The sequence below is a fragment of the Larimichthys crocea genome, chromosome VI (assembly GCF_000972845.2).
Source record: "Larimichthys crocea isolate SSNF chromosome VI, L_crocea_2.0, whole genome shotgun sequence".
Taxonomy (NCBI): Eukaryota; Metazoa; Chordata; class Actinopteri; family Sciaenidae; genus Larimichthys; species Larimichthys crocea.
In genome coordinates this window covers 15,290,273-15,305,703 of record NC_040016.1, presented here as the reverse complement: position 1 = coordinate 15,305,703, position 15,431 = coordinate 15,290,273, and the positions used below count along the sequence as shown (strand labels likewise).

Sequence of the window (15,431 nt, the reverse complement as noted above, 5' to 3'; positions counted from 1 at the left end):
TTAGGTTGCAATCTGTAACCTCACATAGGTGCCACTAAATCCTACACACTGGACCTTCAAGTGTTTAATATGCATTTGTACTCCTTTCCTCCTGTGGTGGGTACCCATTAGTAGTGACAGGTATATAAACGGATAAAGAAAAAACAAAGTAATGTGTAATAGAAAATGTCTTGATAGAACTGGTTACAATAACAAAATCTGTACATTCATAAACACTAATAAATGTCCTTTTATCATCTTACAACTACTTTCAATGTTTATATACAGCTTATAAATGCTAAATAAGTGTTACCAACATATAGGGATCAATGGATTATCATAATTAACACCATATGTATGTTATGGCTGAAGGTTATTGATAAAAATGTCAAAACTGACTCTAGCAACAGCTTTCATTGTACAGTGACTTTATACTGAGCACAAATCAGTGAACAAAGACACCTTGAATTAAATGTTTTTTTTACTTAAAATATGCAAAAATGCAGCATGTCAGTAAAATGTCTCAGTCTGGGGCAGCATGAAGGGTGATCAAATCCTCCTGAGTGGAAATAAAATGTGTTTATCACTTTTAATTCTCAGATTTCATTAAAAACCTGCAAATATTATTCCCAGCGTGGGGAGAAAAAGAGAAGAATCTGGAAATCAATCTGGAAATGTTGTCCTTTTGGGACGTTTATTTAGAAATTTTTCCATCCCAACTTTCAATGGGTACAAGGAAATGACAAGGCTGTGAATCACCATGGCAACAGTGTGAATTCCCAAATACCCACCGTACCCCGAGACACGACAGCTGGTCGAAGAGCTTTTTCATTTCCTGTCAGAAACAGTCGGCGTTTTCTGGAATATAAGGCCGCCAAATGTTTCTCTCCAAACATGTTTGTTTTTGTTGTTGCTTCAATCAATGTAAAGTCTCTTGGAAAAAGTTTTCCCATGTTGCATTTTACTCCGTTTGCACAGAAACACAAAAATAACGGGCTAAGTTACAAATAGGACATGGCAAAATAGTCCGCTCATGTTTAATGGTTCACCTGTCCCACTGTGGAGCCTCAACCTTTTTTTTATTCAAACCTCATCCAGTCTGAAATTACACTAAAATGGTGAGTCCTCTGACCTTCTTCAGGAACAGACCCGGGCAGTCTCTCACCTCGTCATCTTCCTCAGTTTAACATCTGCAAAGTGCTACATCCCATCACAAGTATGCAGAAACAGGAGAGTTATGGGTAAGTGCGTGTAAATCTCTTTCATAACAGTTCCCTTCCTCTGCCAGGCCCATGATCCCAAGTTCATTTCTCCTTTTCTTAGTTATGTTGTAAATTCTTCATGAGAGCAGAACTGACGGGACAATAGACGAGAGGGCGCTATAAATGGAAGAAGATGTGTCGGAGCGGCAGGTGGCGGTGCTAGAGGCCTATAGACTGCAGGGTTTGTCTCTCGGTGTTGTTCAGGTGGCCTGAGAACATGCTGTAACAAGGCTGCTGGGCGAACTGTGTCAGGAAGTCTGTCAGGTAGGCCTGGAAAAAGACAGACGATACATTACAGGTCAAGTGTTAAAAGCGATAACTGATCTCTGTGGGGAGAGTCTCTGGATCAGAGCACAGAGAGGGCGGCGGAAAAAAACAAGGTGGAGCTGGAGCTCGTACAAATTCACGTTCAGATTTGATCGTGAATCAGGTGAGGGAGGAAACCACAGTAAACAAGAGAAGGAATAGACACCACCCTAAAAACCTAAAGCCATGAAACGGGTACATGAAACATTTTGAAATTAAAAAGATTTTTACGGCATTTCCCGGTGTCAATAAAACCAAAGTGCGTATGTGTTCATTACTAATCCATGTGACACCGTGTTCATTTGAGGGATCAGAGAGCTGAAAATCCTCAGGTGTGTGACTACGTTTGTACTGTACGAGTAGTATTCACTTCTGTGCGTCTGTGATAATCTGTCTCGGAGGAAGATGATCTGTGTGCAGTCGATGCACGTTGGTTTTGATTTTAATCAAGCTGCCACAATAATGAAGACTTTAACTATTGTACTTTAATGAAGCAGCGTGCCGTGATGTTTGTGGGAATCCAGTCTCTCTCTTGTGGATGGTTTACATTTGATCAAAATCTTCTTGAGTTAGAAACACACAGTTTGTAATTTGTTGATGTTTGAGGAAGTGATTGAAAATAACAGCGCAATCAACAGTTACTCGTCAGTAGTTACGCGTGCAAACTGTGAGCTTCTTTTAAAGAGTAATACAACAGGACTGACTTTTATAATTGGAGGATCTTCTGATCTGATTTCACACAGAAAACTGACGATGGCAGCATCATGCACTGACAGAAGTAGCCAATTTGAGGGGCCAGCTCTTCCCAGACAGCATTTATAGTGTTATATAGTCATTTAACACCTTATAAACATCCTATATACACAAGGTTTATACCATGGTGACTAATGGAAATATCTGAAATGCAACTAAAAGTTTAGAGTTAGCGTACCTGCAGGTCAATCAGGTAAATAGGGTCTTTCAAGGCATCTGGATCATCCTCCTCATCATCCTCATAATAATCATCATCTGCAAGAGAGGAACACAGAAACTTAGTAACCTGAAACACTACAGTAACAGTAAGCAAGGAGCACGATGAACTGAAGACAAACTAGTACCATATTTGTTGGATGCAATAAGATCAGAGAGCAGCTGCCCTGCAAGCCCTTCGTCCTCATCATCGTCGTCTTCTCCCTCTGCCGCCTCATTGTCCTCCCACATACCACTGGAATCTGAGACAAACAACAGCTCTTCTTCAGCTTACAGATAAGAAAAAAAAAAATCATATCTACAACCTTTCAGCAAGTTAAGGGCAGGATGTGGATATATTGTATGACCCAAAAGAAACCGGTACATCGTGATGAAACGGCAGTTGGTAATTGTGTAAAATTACTATTTTATCTGTTGAGAGTGACATCAAATATAGAGAACACGTTGCCAAAAGACTACCTCCAATAATTTACTACAGGAGATATTGTTCATGTCCCTCAAAGGACACATGCCCTATCTAAAAACAGATACACAGAAGTATTTGTGTTGTTTGTAGTCACCTTGGCTCCAGTCTGCTGCATTCGCTCTGCTGGCGTTAGCCTCCACTACCGTCGACAGCTCATTGATGATCAGTTTAAAGATCTTCACTAGCAAAGGAATGTTGGTCCATCTCTCTGGATCTGTGGAGGAGACACAGCTCAATGTTAACAGCCATCTATGGTCATAGATTCAACTATCTTTCGGTGATTTGGTGCCTTACTCTTTGCAGATTTAGAGCGTGTGCGGATGCCGTCGTCAGGGCTATAGATCTCTTCTCCCTTCACCACGATGTCCTGGAGACGTTTGTCGTCAGTGTTGAGACCGTGCTGCAGCAGCTTACAGAGAGCCACCGTGCTGCAGAACATAAGGGTGAGATATGTGGTGGAGAAAAGAAAGAAATAGTTTTAAACAGAGGCACATTTGTGAACGGGATATGAGCCATTTCAGCTCCCGCCGTGAGCTGAACTCTGTTTTAGAGCTGCACTAGAAGCAGAAAATGTCAATTAATGTGGAAGATTAAACTCAATATCACCCACATCAAGCAGTCCAAATCAGGCCCAGCCAGTATCATCCAATTGTAGAGGTGCAGTGCTAGCTGTTTGAGTCAAAGGATCTAAAAATAACCAGTTTGTAAGATGTCAGATGGTAAAAGTGTCTATAGCTGTTCTGCATGTCTGAACTCAAAAAGGTTCTCAGCTGTGCTAAGGAGACCAGAGACATGATAATTGTTTAAATCTGGAACAACAGCACACTTTTTCAGACAGGCTCTCCTGGAAGGCATTTATAGTGTTGCACAACAAAAGGTTCAGCTGAACGGATTGTCTGGAAAGTTACGAGAAACAGACAAAGAACCAATTTTGATGGAGGGAAACCCTGGACATGTTGATCTCGCCATCTACAGGCAAGGAAAGTAACTGCAGCTGAAGTTTCCATTTAAATTTTATTTGTTTTTTATTCAGAAAAGGATGATATTTATAGAAACATCCAACAGATCTTGCGGGCTGTAACTTTTAACATTGTGCTGCAGGTTAGTATCTGTAAACTGCTAGGATGACTTCAACTGAATGTTACTAAATGTTTTTTTAAAAGAGTATTACTTGTAGATATAAATGGTAAATTAAGATATCTGACCTGACTTTACCCTCGTACTGCCCATAGAAGAGGTGCTGTCTGCTCATCCATTCTGTCATGACAAACTCGAGGGCAGGTTTCCCCGTTGGGCCGGGCAGACTGCACAAGAACTCCAACAGAGGGTCCAGCTGGGAGTGCACCAGGTGTGCAAACACCATGATCAGAGACTACAAACAGAAGAGGAGGGGAAACGAGGCAGAGGGAAAGGAGAAATAAGTAAGTACTGATCATTGACAAACAGACGGATCAGGATACCGGTTTGATGTTTCAGCTCACATCAACTTTGTCTCTCTACCTGCATGACGCTCAGAGTCTCGGCTTGTTGCATCTTGCTCAGAATCGCTCGGAGGATCTGGTCCAGCTGTTCCCCGAGCTCTGTTCCTGCTCGGGAAATCAGAGTGGACACCAACCTGCCCACGAAGGCAGCCGTGAACTCTGAGGTCCGGGGGTCCAGCAGTTGGTTGACCACCTGCATGACGTACCAGAGGCCACTGTTTCCTTGCTCGTCCCTCCACTGAGCGATCTGCTCGAGGGCGACGGAGACGTACGCCCGCAGACACTCGCCACCATTCTGAAGAGAGGAAGGAAGATGTCACATGCCATCTAAAAGTTTATACTTAAATATTTATTCTTTAGATAAAAAAAAAATAAAAAAAGTGCATTACCTGCATTATTGTGTTGTCATCAGTGCGTAAGGTGCACTGAGCCACCACAGGAAATGCCTGGCACACCAGCATCTCTGACAGAGGGGATTTGGTGTTTCGGACGACTGTGGTCAGGATGTCTATAGATGTCTGTGGTACGGACAGACGGGAAGAAAAGTGGTCAGATTCTGATTACATGACAGAACTGATTGTTTATTTTCAGATAAACAACATTTATGCGCCAAGTCATCATTTCAGATTTCAGGGAAATGTTTGTGCGTGAGGCGGAAATGGGTCGATTCCTGTTTTTATCATCTGGTTGCTGACTAAAATGATTTAACTAACACCAGAGTATACAGCATAAGCAAACGCTAATAACATGGCTAACCTATCCATATACACTGGGTTAAAAATAGGTTTTATCTACACAGTAATTACATTTGTCACGATTTGTGTCTCAATTTATCAAACTGTAAAACGAAGAACTGATCCGACAGCTTATGCCAGATGGATGACGTGCCCACGCTGCTTACTCTCTGCCAACTGCTGCAAATTCAGTTTCACTCTATTGGAATACATGATGTTTTTTTCTTATTGACTGGCTGATTACATGCAACACAACAGGAGATTGTGTGTGCAAAAAGTACGACAAAGGTATGAAGCTGGATGACGGACGAGGGCAACTGGTGGAGACATTTAGTGGTATTTTGTTCTGGATCGTCAGAAGAGGACAGAATGACTGATTGAATTAGTTATAGGTTTATTTTTGTGCCACCTGCCACTTTCTGTACATCTTTGTGTTTTTTTGTGACCCCTGTCGACTTACAGCACAGAGACCAGTGGGTATCTTGTCCGGAGGAGCTTGCATGATGCTGACCAGCGTGGGGATAAGACGCATCTGCATGGGACCCTGACAGCCTTCGATCTGGGCCAGTTCCTTAAAGATGTCCTGAGCCAGGGACGCCACCACGGGGTCTGTGAAGAAGAGAGGAGACAGGTCCTGAGAAAAGATAAGAGACAAATCACATCTGTGTCTCTTCACTTCATGTCTATGTCTTCTCTGGAAAACACTTTGACATGGATAAGCTGGGACCACGGAGGAAAAAAAAAAAAAAAACATGATTCTCTTCTTAAATCTGTGACAATTTGAAAGACAAATGGAAGATTAAGAGAGAGAGAGTGAATGGAGTGCAACAGCCTGACTGACGTGGTTAGAGGAGCTATAGCAGTACCATTGTTGTATTTAAGGAAAATAGCAATGGTGAGGGGGCAGATCTTATTCTCCGCGTTGGTGGTGAAGGTCGGGTCGACGGTGCAGACGATGCACAGAGTCTCCATGACGAGGGTGAGCACTTCTGAGCTGAACTGAGCGGCCAGTTGCACCAGTCCCTCCAGGATGCTGGGGAGGAAGGGCTGAAGGACGTGGGTGCTCTCTGACAGCTTCAGCTGATCACAATACCTGGGGAATGATAATAGATAAGTTTACATTCTTATTTTTGTATCTTATTTGAGATGTTATTTGAGTTTCAATGACATATAAGTGAATAAAAAGATCAAACATTTCACTTATTCCCCGTTTTGAATAAGAGGAAAAGATCAACAACACGTTACATCTTGTCTAAGCCAGACTCTGCAAAGTTACTTCCCGGAGTCGCTGCTGGCGGCAACAAGATACAAACAAGCTCTAATGTGTTAATTATTGAGCTTTAGGGGTGCTGGCAGATTCTGTTACCTTTAAACAGAGCAGGCTAGCTGTTTCCCCCCCGTTTCCAGTCTTTGTGCTAAGTTAACTGGTTGTAGCATCACATCTACCATACAGACATGAAAGTGGCATCTACTCATCCAACTCTGCCCCTATACCAGGGGAAAAATAATATTTGTCTATAGAAAAGATGTAGTTCAGTTTCAAACCTGTTGGTTCATAACAGAATGTGTTCAGCTATAATAACTCTGACAGTGTGCTGATGGGACTAATATGGTTTCCCTGACTACAGCCTGGACTGTTTCTTCTGGCTTGGAGATAAAGTTGTTCATGCTTGCTGTGTTAGATCATAAAAATACTCTGCAGCAGAGTTAAAAAACACAGCTTGCTCACCCCCAGATGGCCCTGACTGCAGAGATGCGGACGGAGGGCGGCTGGCTGTCGTGAAGACCGCTGACGGTGGCCTGGAGGAACTGCTGGATGAGCTCGGGAGACATGGCTGCTGTGAAGCGACTGGCCGCCCACAGAGCTCGGCCGAGGAGGAACGGAGACGCCGCTGGTGGAGAAGAAAAAAAACAAAACAAGAGAAGAGAGAGAAACAGTGAGGCGTCATTTTAATTCAATAATTAAATGTTTTTATTGTTCGTAGTAACATAGAGGAACTTCAGAGTAATATAAAACTCAAAAGGGGTCAGTTAAGGACTCACCTGCCAGGTTGAGATCTGCGAGGATAACACTGGCCAGGAAACCGTGCATATCAAACTGGATTCGACCATTTTTAACGTTTTCTGTGATGATAGTTTTGACAGAGCCGAGGGCCAACATGCAGGCCTCATGGATCTTCCACCTGGTTTAAAAAAACAAACAAACAACACAATAAAAGTAGGTTGTTGTGCTCGACATTTAAAGTTTTGTCCTTAAGAAATACGACAGAGCTTTGAGACCAGACTGTGGGATGTACTCAGACAGAGACAGAGTGTCAGTGTTTCTCCTCACCAGTGCTCATTGCCACTGTTTTTGGCCTGCTCTGCCTCCTGGAGGTGTCTGGTTGCTGCCGCTGCCAGCGCTGCAGCGCTCTCATTCTGAAACTCTGCAGCCACAGCCTGCAAGCAGAGGTCAAAAGGTTACGATCATTAGGATGGAGCAGAGGCTGTAAAGCGAGCTGCTATGAAACCACCGCAAACCTATATATGTTGGACATTTCTAAGCCCTGAACACCACACAGGAAATGTCTGTTCGTAAGTAAACAACAGCCTTTTTCAAGGACGTGGGCAATGTGATTTAACAGATGCCTCGACTGTTTCCTGAGGCTTAAATTTCAGAGACGACAAACGAGAGCATGGAGGTGTGTTTCTCCAGGACTATGTAGATAAAGTCATCCAGCAGGAATGAACGCCTTCCCATCATCATCATCTGAAAACCTGATTAAAAAGCGGAAAGATTTTATTTGACCTCTTTCTTCATGTGTTTTGTCTGGAAACTAATACACAAAATGTGTATGAGACAAACAAACTGGGTTCTACTTGATAGCTTGAGAAGCACTCTGTCCTCCCAGAGTCATACTTTGTGGAAAACTGAGGCTTTTCACATCTGTATTTCAGTCAGTCTCAAAGAATGGAATGATATGTGCTACCTTTTATTTGTGTTTAACAAACGTGAAGTCGTGTGGAAACACCAGGCAGCTCAGTTATCGGACAGTTTCGGCAACTGACCGCAGGTCAGTCACAAAGAGCTCATAAAGAAATAACTGATTATGAACATTATTAGTAGAGACTCTAAGTGGGCTTTCTTTATCATAAATAGTGACTAACAGATAGAGATAGAGAAAAAAACACTTTGAAAAAGGCATTAAAAGCATTTTATACCCTAAAATTACAGGAGGATTGTTCGTGTGGTCAACTTTTATCTCCCTCACTTGTATCAGATGGAGGACACTCTGGTTTAGCTCCTTTTCACTTTCCAATTAATCACATGCATAGCCTACAACATTATTTTATATAAATACAGACTAAACATCACTTCCATGCATCAGGAGACAGAATCACCAGTAGTTTAGATCATTAATTAATGTTGTTACATGCCACACAGAGTCTGCTTGAAGGCAGACAGAGACCCTGACATTTAGTGTAGTTGTTTAGTGCACACTAAAGAGTTTGACTGAACCAAACCAAACAGGTTAGGTATAAAATGAATCATTCAGATTAGCTTTTAGGCTAAAGGTGATTTGTTGTTTAATACAATAAGAGATGTATGCTTTTATCTCACCAGCAGAAGGTCCTGAGCAGAGATCCTGACGGAGTAGGAGAAGGTGTCATCATCCTCATCCTCTACAAACTGCTGAGGGTTAGCTGTCCACACTTTGATCTGAAGAAACAATCACAGGCAAATCAAACTAAATATGCAGGCTGTATATTTAATCACACTTCCCACATATTCAGGTCAATCCTCACCTGGTCCTCAGTGATCTGCATGTACAGGATGACGTAGTAGATGAGCTCGGGCAGGGCTTTCTTCACTGTGCTCTTGAACTTGTTGTTCTCCAGCAGTGTGTGGACAAACTCGAAGATGCTGAACACCAGATTCTCAAAACCTAAAACCTCACCTGCAAAAATGAGCCAATAAATAATCAGAAGAGAGAAAAAAAAAGAAGCATTTTAACATTACAAACATGACAAGAAAAAATGGGTATGACGATGTGAATTCTGCTCACCGTCTGAGTCTATGGGATCATCCACCTCCTCTGTGTAGTTGACTTCTGTTCGCACATAAGTGAACATTTGGTTAAGGAATGCTCGACTAAAAAGTCATTTTCGGTCTTCTTAGCTTTTACTTTTCTTGTGGTGTTCTGCTCTGTGAGTCTTTTTCTCAACATGAATGTTTGTTCTAGCTGAATAAGCAGGTGACTTCCACATAATAACATGAGCTGCTGCAGTAGTTTAGAGAGGATGTAACCAAAAGGCCACAAACTTCAAACTGTTTGATACAAACGCCAAAAATAAAGTAAAACCTCTGGCTATAACGTGTTTTTTCACCTCAAATGGAAGCTATTTTTACTCACTGGTCTAAAATCATAGACAGCAATTGTTATCCCAGAAAGAAATGAGCTAATACACAGTTATAAATAGGATATAAAGCTGCACTTTCAGTCAGCGTATTCCATACAATGGGTAATATCTGCTGCATGGAGGACACCATGGGTTTAGGGAAGTTCTTCACCAACGCGGTTACTGCCTGATGAAACAGAAGAGACACAGAATTAAAGCCTGACATGTAGATAATATAAACTTCAAGTTCATCTTTAACATAACTAAAAATCACTACTCTTGAGTTTATCTTGGACAAATACCATGATTTTGTTACGGCAAATAGTTTTACTGTTTAAAAAATAACAGCTAAACATTCAGGGTTTAATTCAAGAGTCATGCTAAGTAACTACTCCATGACTTTTTGGTATATAGAGTCTCTAACCTTGAGGACTTCCATCTTGAGTCCGCTATCAGACGAGGGTCCATCAGGCATCTGGAGAGCCTGCACAAATGCTTCTGTGAACTGTTGCACCACAGGGAAGATCAACGCTTTGGCTGCACCCTACAGAGAGAGAGAGAGAGGGGGGTACAATAAATACAAATATAAAATATAAGGACCGTTTACAAAGTCTGCTTTAAATAAATTATGTAATTATTATTTATTATATGTGAAAAAAAATCTTTCGTCTTGTTGTCACTGTCTCACCTTCTCAAGCTCTTCAATAGCACAGATGAGGTTGGCACAGGTGGTGAATATCTCTACTGCTCTGGATCGAGTACGAATACTGTAAATCTGCAACAGATCACATTCATTTTGGAAAAGGTGTCCCAGACTTCATGTCAAACAGAAACAATGCAGATCAATTAGGGGTATTATCAGTAAAAAAAGATAGCACAAATACCTCAGCCATGGTGAAGATCTTGTACATTTCTGGTAAGATGACTGGAGCCACAAGCGGCATTTGTGTATCTGTCACCTCCCGAGTAAACTCTGCACACATCAGACAGTTCGTTAAGTTAAAAGGTAAGTGAAAACTGTTTTTTGTAGTATTTTTCAAAAGGATGATTTCTACCTCAAGAGTTCTTTGATTGAAGTTATTCAGTTTACCAAAAGATGTAGAGAGTTTGCAAAAGAAAATCTGAAGGTGCAACATCATCAAGAGTTTAGGGTTTTATATCTACAGGGACTCCCAGGAGTGACATGCCAGTGTCGTCGTTTTTATGCCATGCAGCTACAATTTTAGAACAATATAGACTAATAAATACAGGCAAATGCATTGGAGTGAAATAAATGTGTAAACTATTATGTTAGGAAACTTAAAAAAAAAAAGGTATTCAATTATTAAAATATAGGTATAAAATAGATGCAATTTCCATGTTTATTAACTTTGCATATGCATATAAACAATAACACTTCCCTCCAAAACTCTTATTCTCTTATTAACACTCTTATTTTGAAAATCTAGGCCAGTTTTTAGTGGATTGTTTGGCATGATGTTTTAGAGGATGTACAATTACAGCTTCAGTGTTTGTGTGTTTCTCATTACATACCTGTGAGGACCCTCATGGCCCCGTGCACAGCATTGACATCTCCGCTGACCAGCATCTCCATCAGCAGGGTGAACAGCTGCGGCCAGGCCTCGGGCCAGTCCCAATGGGCGATGGCCGACACGGCATATGCAACACTGGAGCGGACTTTGCTGATCGCCTCCCGCAGACCGCTTGGCAGCAGCTCCCTAATGGCAGCTTTAGCCTGGAGGGGGACAACAGGAGTTTGACAATATTGGCCTCGGAGGTCAAATGAAAATTGTGTGCAAGGATACTCCTGAGAGATAAAACTTCGGCAAGTAGCAGAGAAAATAAATGTACTCAAGGTGAGGAATTGTTTACCTGATCTGTAGTTTCAGGAGGCCTGAACTTCTCAGACTGGGAACACCAGTGAGTCTCCACATACTGCTTCAGGATGACCGACGCTAACTGCAAACAGCCACAGGATATTTGTTATTAAGTTGTACGTAAACACATCATGATGTATAATGTCAGAATAACTGTGACATGCATGTGTGTGGGCTGGATGTCCTTCACTCCGTTGCACATATGTACTTTGTTTTTTTTAGACAGACAGACAGACAGACAGACAGACAGACAGACAGACACTTTATTCATCCCAAGCTGGGAAATTACAGTGCAGCAGCAGCATTACACACAGTGACAACAGACAACACAAGAATACAAATATAAAGAACAAATTATACATAATAAAATACCAAAATAGCAATAGTAAATGAAATAGAATAGAAATGTGCAGTGACAGTAAATTATGACCTGAGTTTTTAGCTGTTATTATACAGTGTAATGGCATTTTGCAGGAAAGATTTCCTGTATCTGTCCCTTCGACAGCGGAGCTGTAGCAGCCTGTGGGAGAACGTGCTCCGCTGTCTGTCCACTGTGTGGTGGAGAGGGTGCTGCTCATTGTCCATGATGGATAACAGTTTATTCAGCGTCCTCCTCTCTACCACAGTCTCAAGAGACTAACCTGACGGATTGCGAGCGCTCCCTGAGGATCAACTGTGAGTTCTGCCAGGTGGACGCCAAACTCTACAACACAAACAAAAATAAATATATAAAAAACAGGATGAGGGTGGGAATAAAAATATTAACTCATATCTAAAAGGCTTCATGAAGAATGTCTCTACTAAACACCAACGTGAATACATTTTATGTTGTTTTTTTGCAGTTGTAGCTGCTGCTGTTAAAACATGAAAATATGTTAAAGGTCCAGTGTGCATGATTTAGTGGCACCTGGCAGTGACATCGCAGTACACTCTCCCACGCCTAATCAGCATGTAGAACAAACTCTGGCTGTGAAACTCTGTGCTACGATACATGATTATGACAATTCTGACATAATTTGGCTCTGAGGCTAAAAACATTTGCAATAACCCAGCAAGCTATAAAGCTCGACAGTGGTTTGAACCTGGCCTGACAGGCATGCGGAGAGATTAACACACAGTTCAGGCTCAGCATCAGACCTCAGCTCTGAACCCGCTCTCTCTCGCTGGAGTGACATCAGGCGCCAGAAGACAATGTTAGTGCTGACAATCCTACAAAGTGTCTGCCTTAGAGAGAGGCCAGCGGAAAGGGACAGTCTCGCTGCGACGCTGCTGCTGCGGCGCGGCCGACAGACAGACAGCGTGCACAATTAGCCTTTCACCAGCAGCACGGGGATTGCAGGGCAGACAATGGAAAGTCTAGTGGAGTGTAAGCTACAGCCGCTGGATACTGTATCCATCTGTCCCATTTGAGGCCGTTATCGAAAATAAAATACAACATTTTGTTATAGGTATCATTTGACTCTCACTAACTGTTTACACGAGGTATAGTCAAGTTCATAGCCGAGGTGCTTGTGAATTCAATCAGCTGCTTTAATGGCAATTTAAAACAGAAATTGGATCAGGTGTGTCTCCGCAAAACTTAAACATAACATGAAAAAAAAGTCATTCAGCTGTTTATTTGAGTACATAACTGGTTTAGAAATCACACAATTCAAGCTTTGATAAGTTTTCAGACCTTTCACACCTTCACTGTTTATTATAGTGTTAATAAATGATTATAAACCTGAGGCACAGGGGCTACTATGCTGGTTTCTCTTTAGATTTGAGTCTCTGTGACATCAAAACATTAAACATGCACTGTTGTACACAGGCGGAAATGTTCATTTTTAACTCAATCAACTCAACTTGGAATGTAGCGCACTGCGGGCAGTTACTGTAACAGTGTACAAGGTCAAATCGTGGTACTGAGATGTTTTTTTTTTGTGAGAATTCTTTATATTCAGAACTTCTGTATGTGTACAGTCTGTCTCTTTGACTTTGCCCTCTGGTAACAAGTCAGAAAAACTTGGCTTGTTAGTCCTCTTTGTCTGTCTCTCATCTCCTGATGATGATGGAGGAGGCTGGCAGGCTGTGAGGCGGGATCCGTGTGTGTGTGTGTGTGTGTGTGTGTGTGTGTGTGTGTTGGGGGGGGGGGGTGAAGACATCTTCGCGGGAAATCTGTCATCGGGAATTCGGCGGTTGCCATAGCGACGGCGGGATAAAATCCTAAAAAAAAAGTTTGGGAAGTGATACTACTTTTTTTATTTATTTTATTTTTTTTTAAACTTTTGGACTACTGGAAGTCGCCTTACAGCTTAAATAAAAGTTGAATTAAAGAGATTTAAACTGTGAGGTTCACGGTTGCTAACGGTTACTGTCATTTCCGACCCGTTTCCAAGTGACGTTATCGGATTCCGGCACGCTCGAGACCAGAAACGGTGCGCGTGTAGGTTTAGCTTCGTTAATTATGACACTATATCAGCGTGACACACACATAATGAGCTGTAAACGTAACTTAAACGTCAAATGAACGTTTTGAAGTGAGGTGGGGGAGTAAAGCAGCGCTGAGGCTCCACAGCAGCCCCCTCCATGTGCTCAGTATAACCCCCTGCCTGGCTAATCATTACACTGTGACACGCTGAGCTGTGGCCGGTCCAGCACGTCACTTTAAAACAACACATCCATCAACACGAGCCGCTCAAACACGCTTTTAATGAGCTTTTAATGTAACTTGGTCATCACTAACTTCTGGAAAAATGGCCTAACGTTAGCCACCGGGAGCCCGGACACTTCCCGTCCATCGTTCGGGCTGTTAGCTCCGTCCCAGCTTTGCAAACACAGCTAAAAGTTAGCACCGGTCCAAGCCCGGGGCAGCTGTCCGCATGGTGCCGCTCTCTGTGAGAGGCCCATGCCGTTAAATGAGCACCAACACCGGGTAACTAGCCACAAGAAACTGGCTCCCACTCACCCTCTGTCACTTCCAGCACTTTGATCTGCTCCTCCGCGGCGGCGCGCACTTCTTGTATCGGGGATAGGATGGCCGTCAGCGTCTCGATCAGAGCCTCTTTCAGTCCCTGCTGGACCGGGCCGGTGGACGAACCGGACCGAGCACTACCTGCCGCACTCATGCCTGCTGTGTTTTCACCCGCAGCCCGCTACAGAGTCAGTCAGTCAGTCCACCACCACCACCACCCGGGGAGGAGCAGCAGAGAGCTACAGCCACAGGAGCGATGCGCGCCAATGCATGGAAACGCGGAGGCGGGGTTTCACAGGAGGAAGCACATTTTGTCGTCCGGTTCGGCCCCACGTGTGTTTTTCTGTTTTTAAATCTCTGTCTCCCTCTTGTGGAGCGGGGTTAAAACAACGTATTCAATTGCTGTCTGAGATATTAGTTACAAATATTCAAATTGACTTGAATGTCAGAGAAAAGCCCCATAAAGTCAGATTTTCAGGTTTTTAAAAATAAAATATTGCCATGCTGTAAAAGCACTAAATTCACTAGTACCTGCATTTCAAAATTAGGTATTCACCTGCCTACAAAATTAAAATCTTCATGCCTGTTATCCTGCACAATGCCGTGGTTAGAAGTGGCCTCACAGCAAGAAGGTTCCTGGTTCGTACCTTCTGTTTGCATGGCTGTGTTTGGTTCTCTCTCGCTTCCTCCCACAGTCCAAAGACTCTAAATTGGCCATAGGTGTTAGTGTGAGTGGTTGTTTGTCTCCATGTGCCCTGTGATGAGCTGGCGACTTGTCCAGGGTGTAGCGTGCCTCTTGAAGTCATCTGGGATAGTCTCTGATGAGGATAAGTGGTTACAGATATTGGATGGTTGCTTATTATTTGCTAGCGAATGTCTTAATAAAATACCAGGAGATATGATCATATTTCCTCCCGGCACATGCATGCAGTAATTTGTGCATAAAACCTCAAAATCTCTAAGAAACATGTTGTGAATGAAAATGCTGGTATGACATGACCTTGTCATCTTATTAATAAGGCTT

At 42.6% G+C, this 15,431-nt stretch overlaps 1 protein-coding gene across 1 annotated transcript; it reads right to left on the bottom strand.

The window, feature by feature from the left end:
* Positions 1–642: 642 nt before the first annotated feature.
* Positions 643–14,718, bottom strand: ipo9 (importin 9). The gene is made up of 24 exons (XM_027278794.1): positions 14,402–14,718; positions 12,096–12,157; positions 11,450–11,536; positions 11,111–11,312; positions 10,462–10,550; positions 10,266–10,352; positions 10,002–10,121; positions 9,664–9,764; positions 9,244–9,302; positions 8,984–9,135; positions 8,799–8,897; positions 7,530–7,636; positions 7,241–7,380; positions 6,927–7,089; positions 6,064–6,290; positions 5,658–5,806; positions 4,853–4,981; positions 4,483–4,758; positions 4,188–4,354; positions 3,277–3,410; positions 3,077–3,196; positions 2,645–2,758; positions 2,479–2,555; positions 643–1,511 (listed from the first exon to the last, which is right to left on the bottom strand). Exons 1-24 carry the CDS (start codon positions 14,559–14,561, stop codon positions 1,401–1,403), a joined length of 3,132 nt encoding a protein of 1,043 aa, XP_027134595.1. The 5' UTR covers positions 14,562–14,718; the 3' UTR covers positions 643–1,400.
* Positions 14,719–15,431: the final 713 nt, after the last annotated feature.

Bases quoted from the DNA above. Each gene is read 5' to 3' on its own strand.
- ipo9 (XM_027278794.1), bottom strand. From the start codon at position 14,561: ATGAGTGCGGCAGGTAGTGCTCGGTCCGGTTCGTCCACCGGCCCGGTC. The intron at 7,637-8,798 runs GTGAGATAAAAG...CTCTGCTTGCAG, and splicing joins CTGCTCAGGACCTTCTGCTG to GCTGTGGCTGCAGAGTTTCA. The intron at 4,759-4,852 runs GTAATGCACTTT...TCCTCTCTTCAG, and splicing joins ATGACAACACAATAATGCAG to AATGGTGGCGAGTGTCTGCG.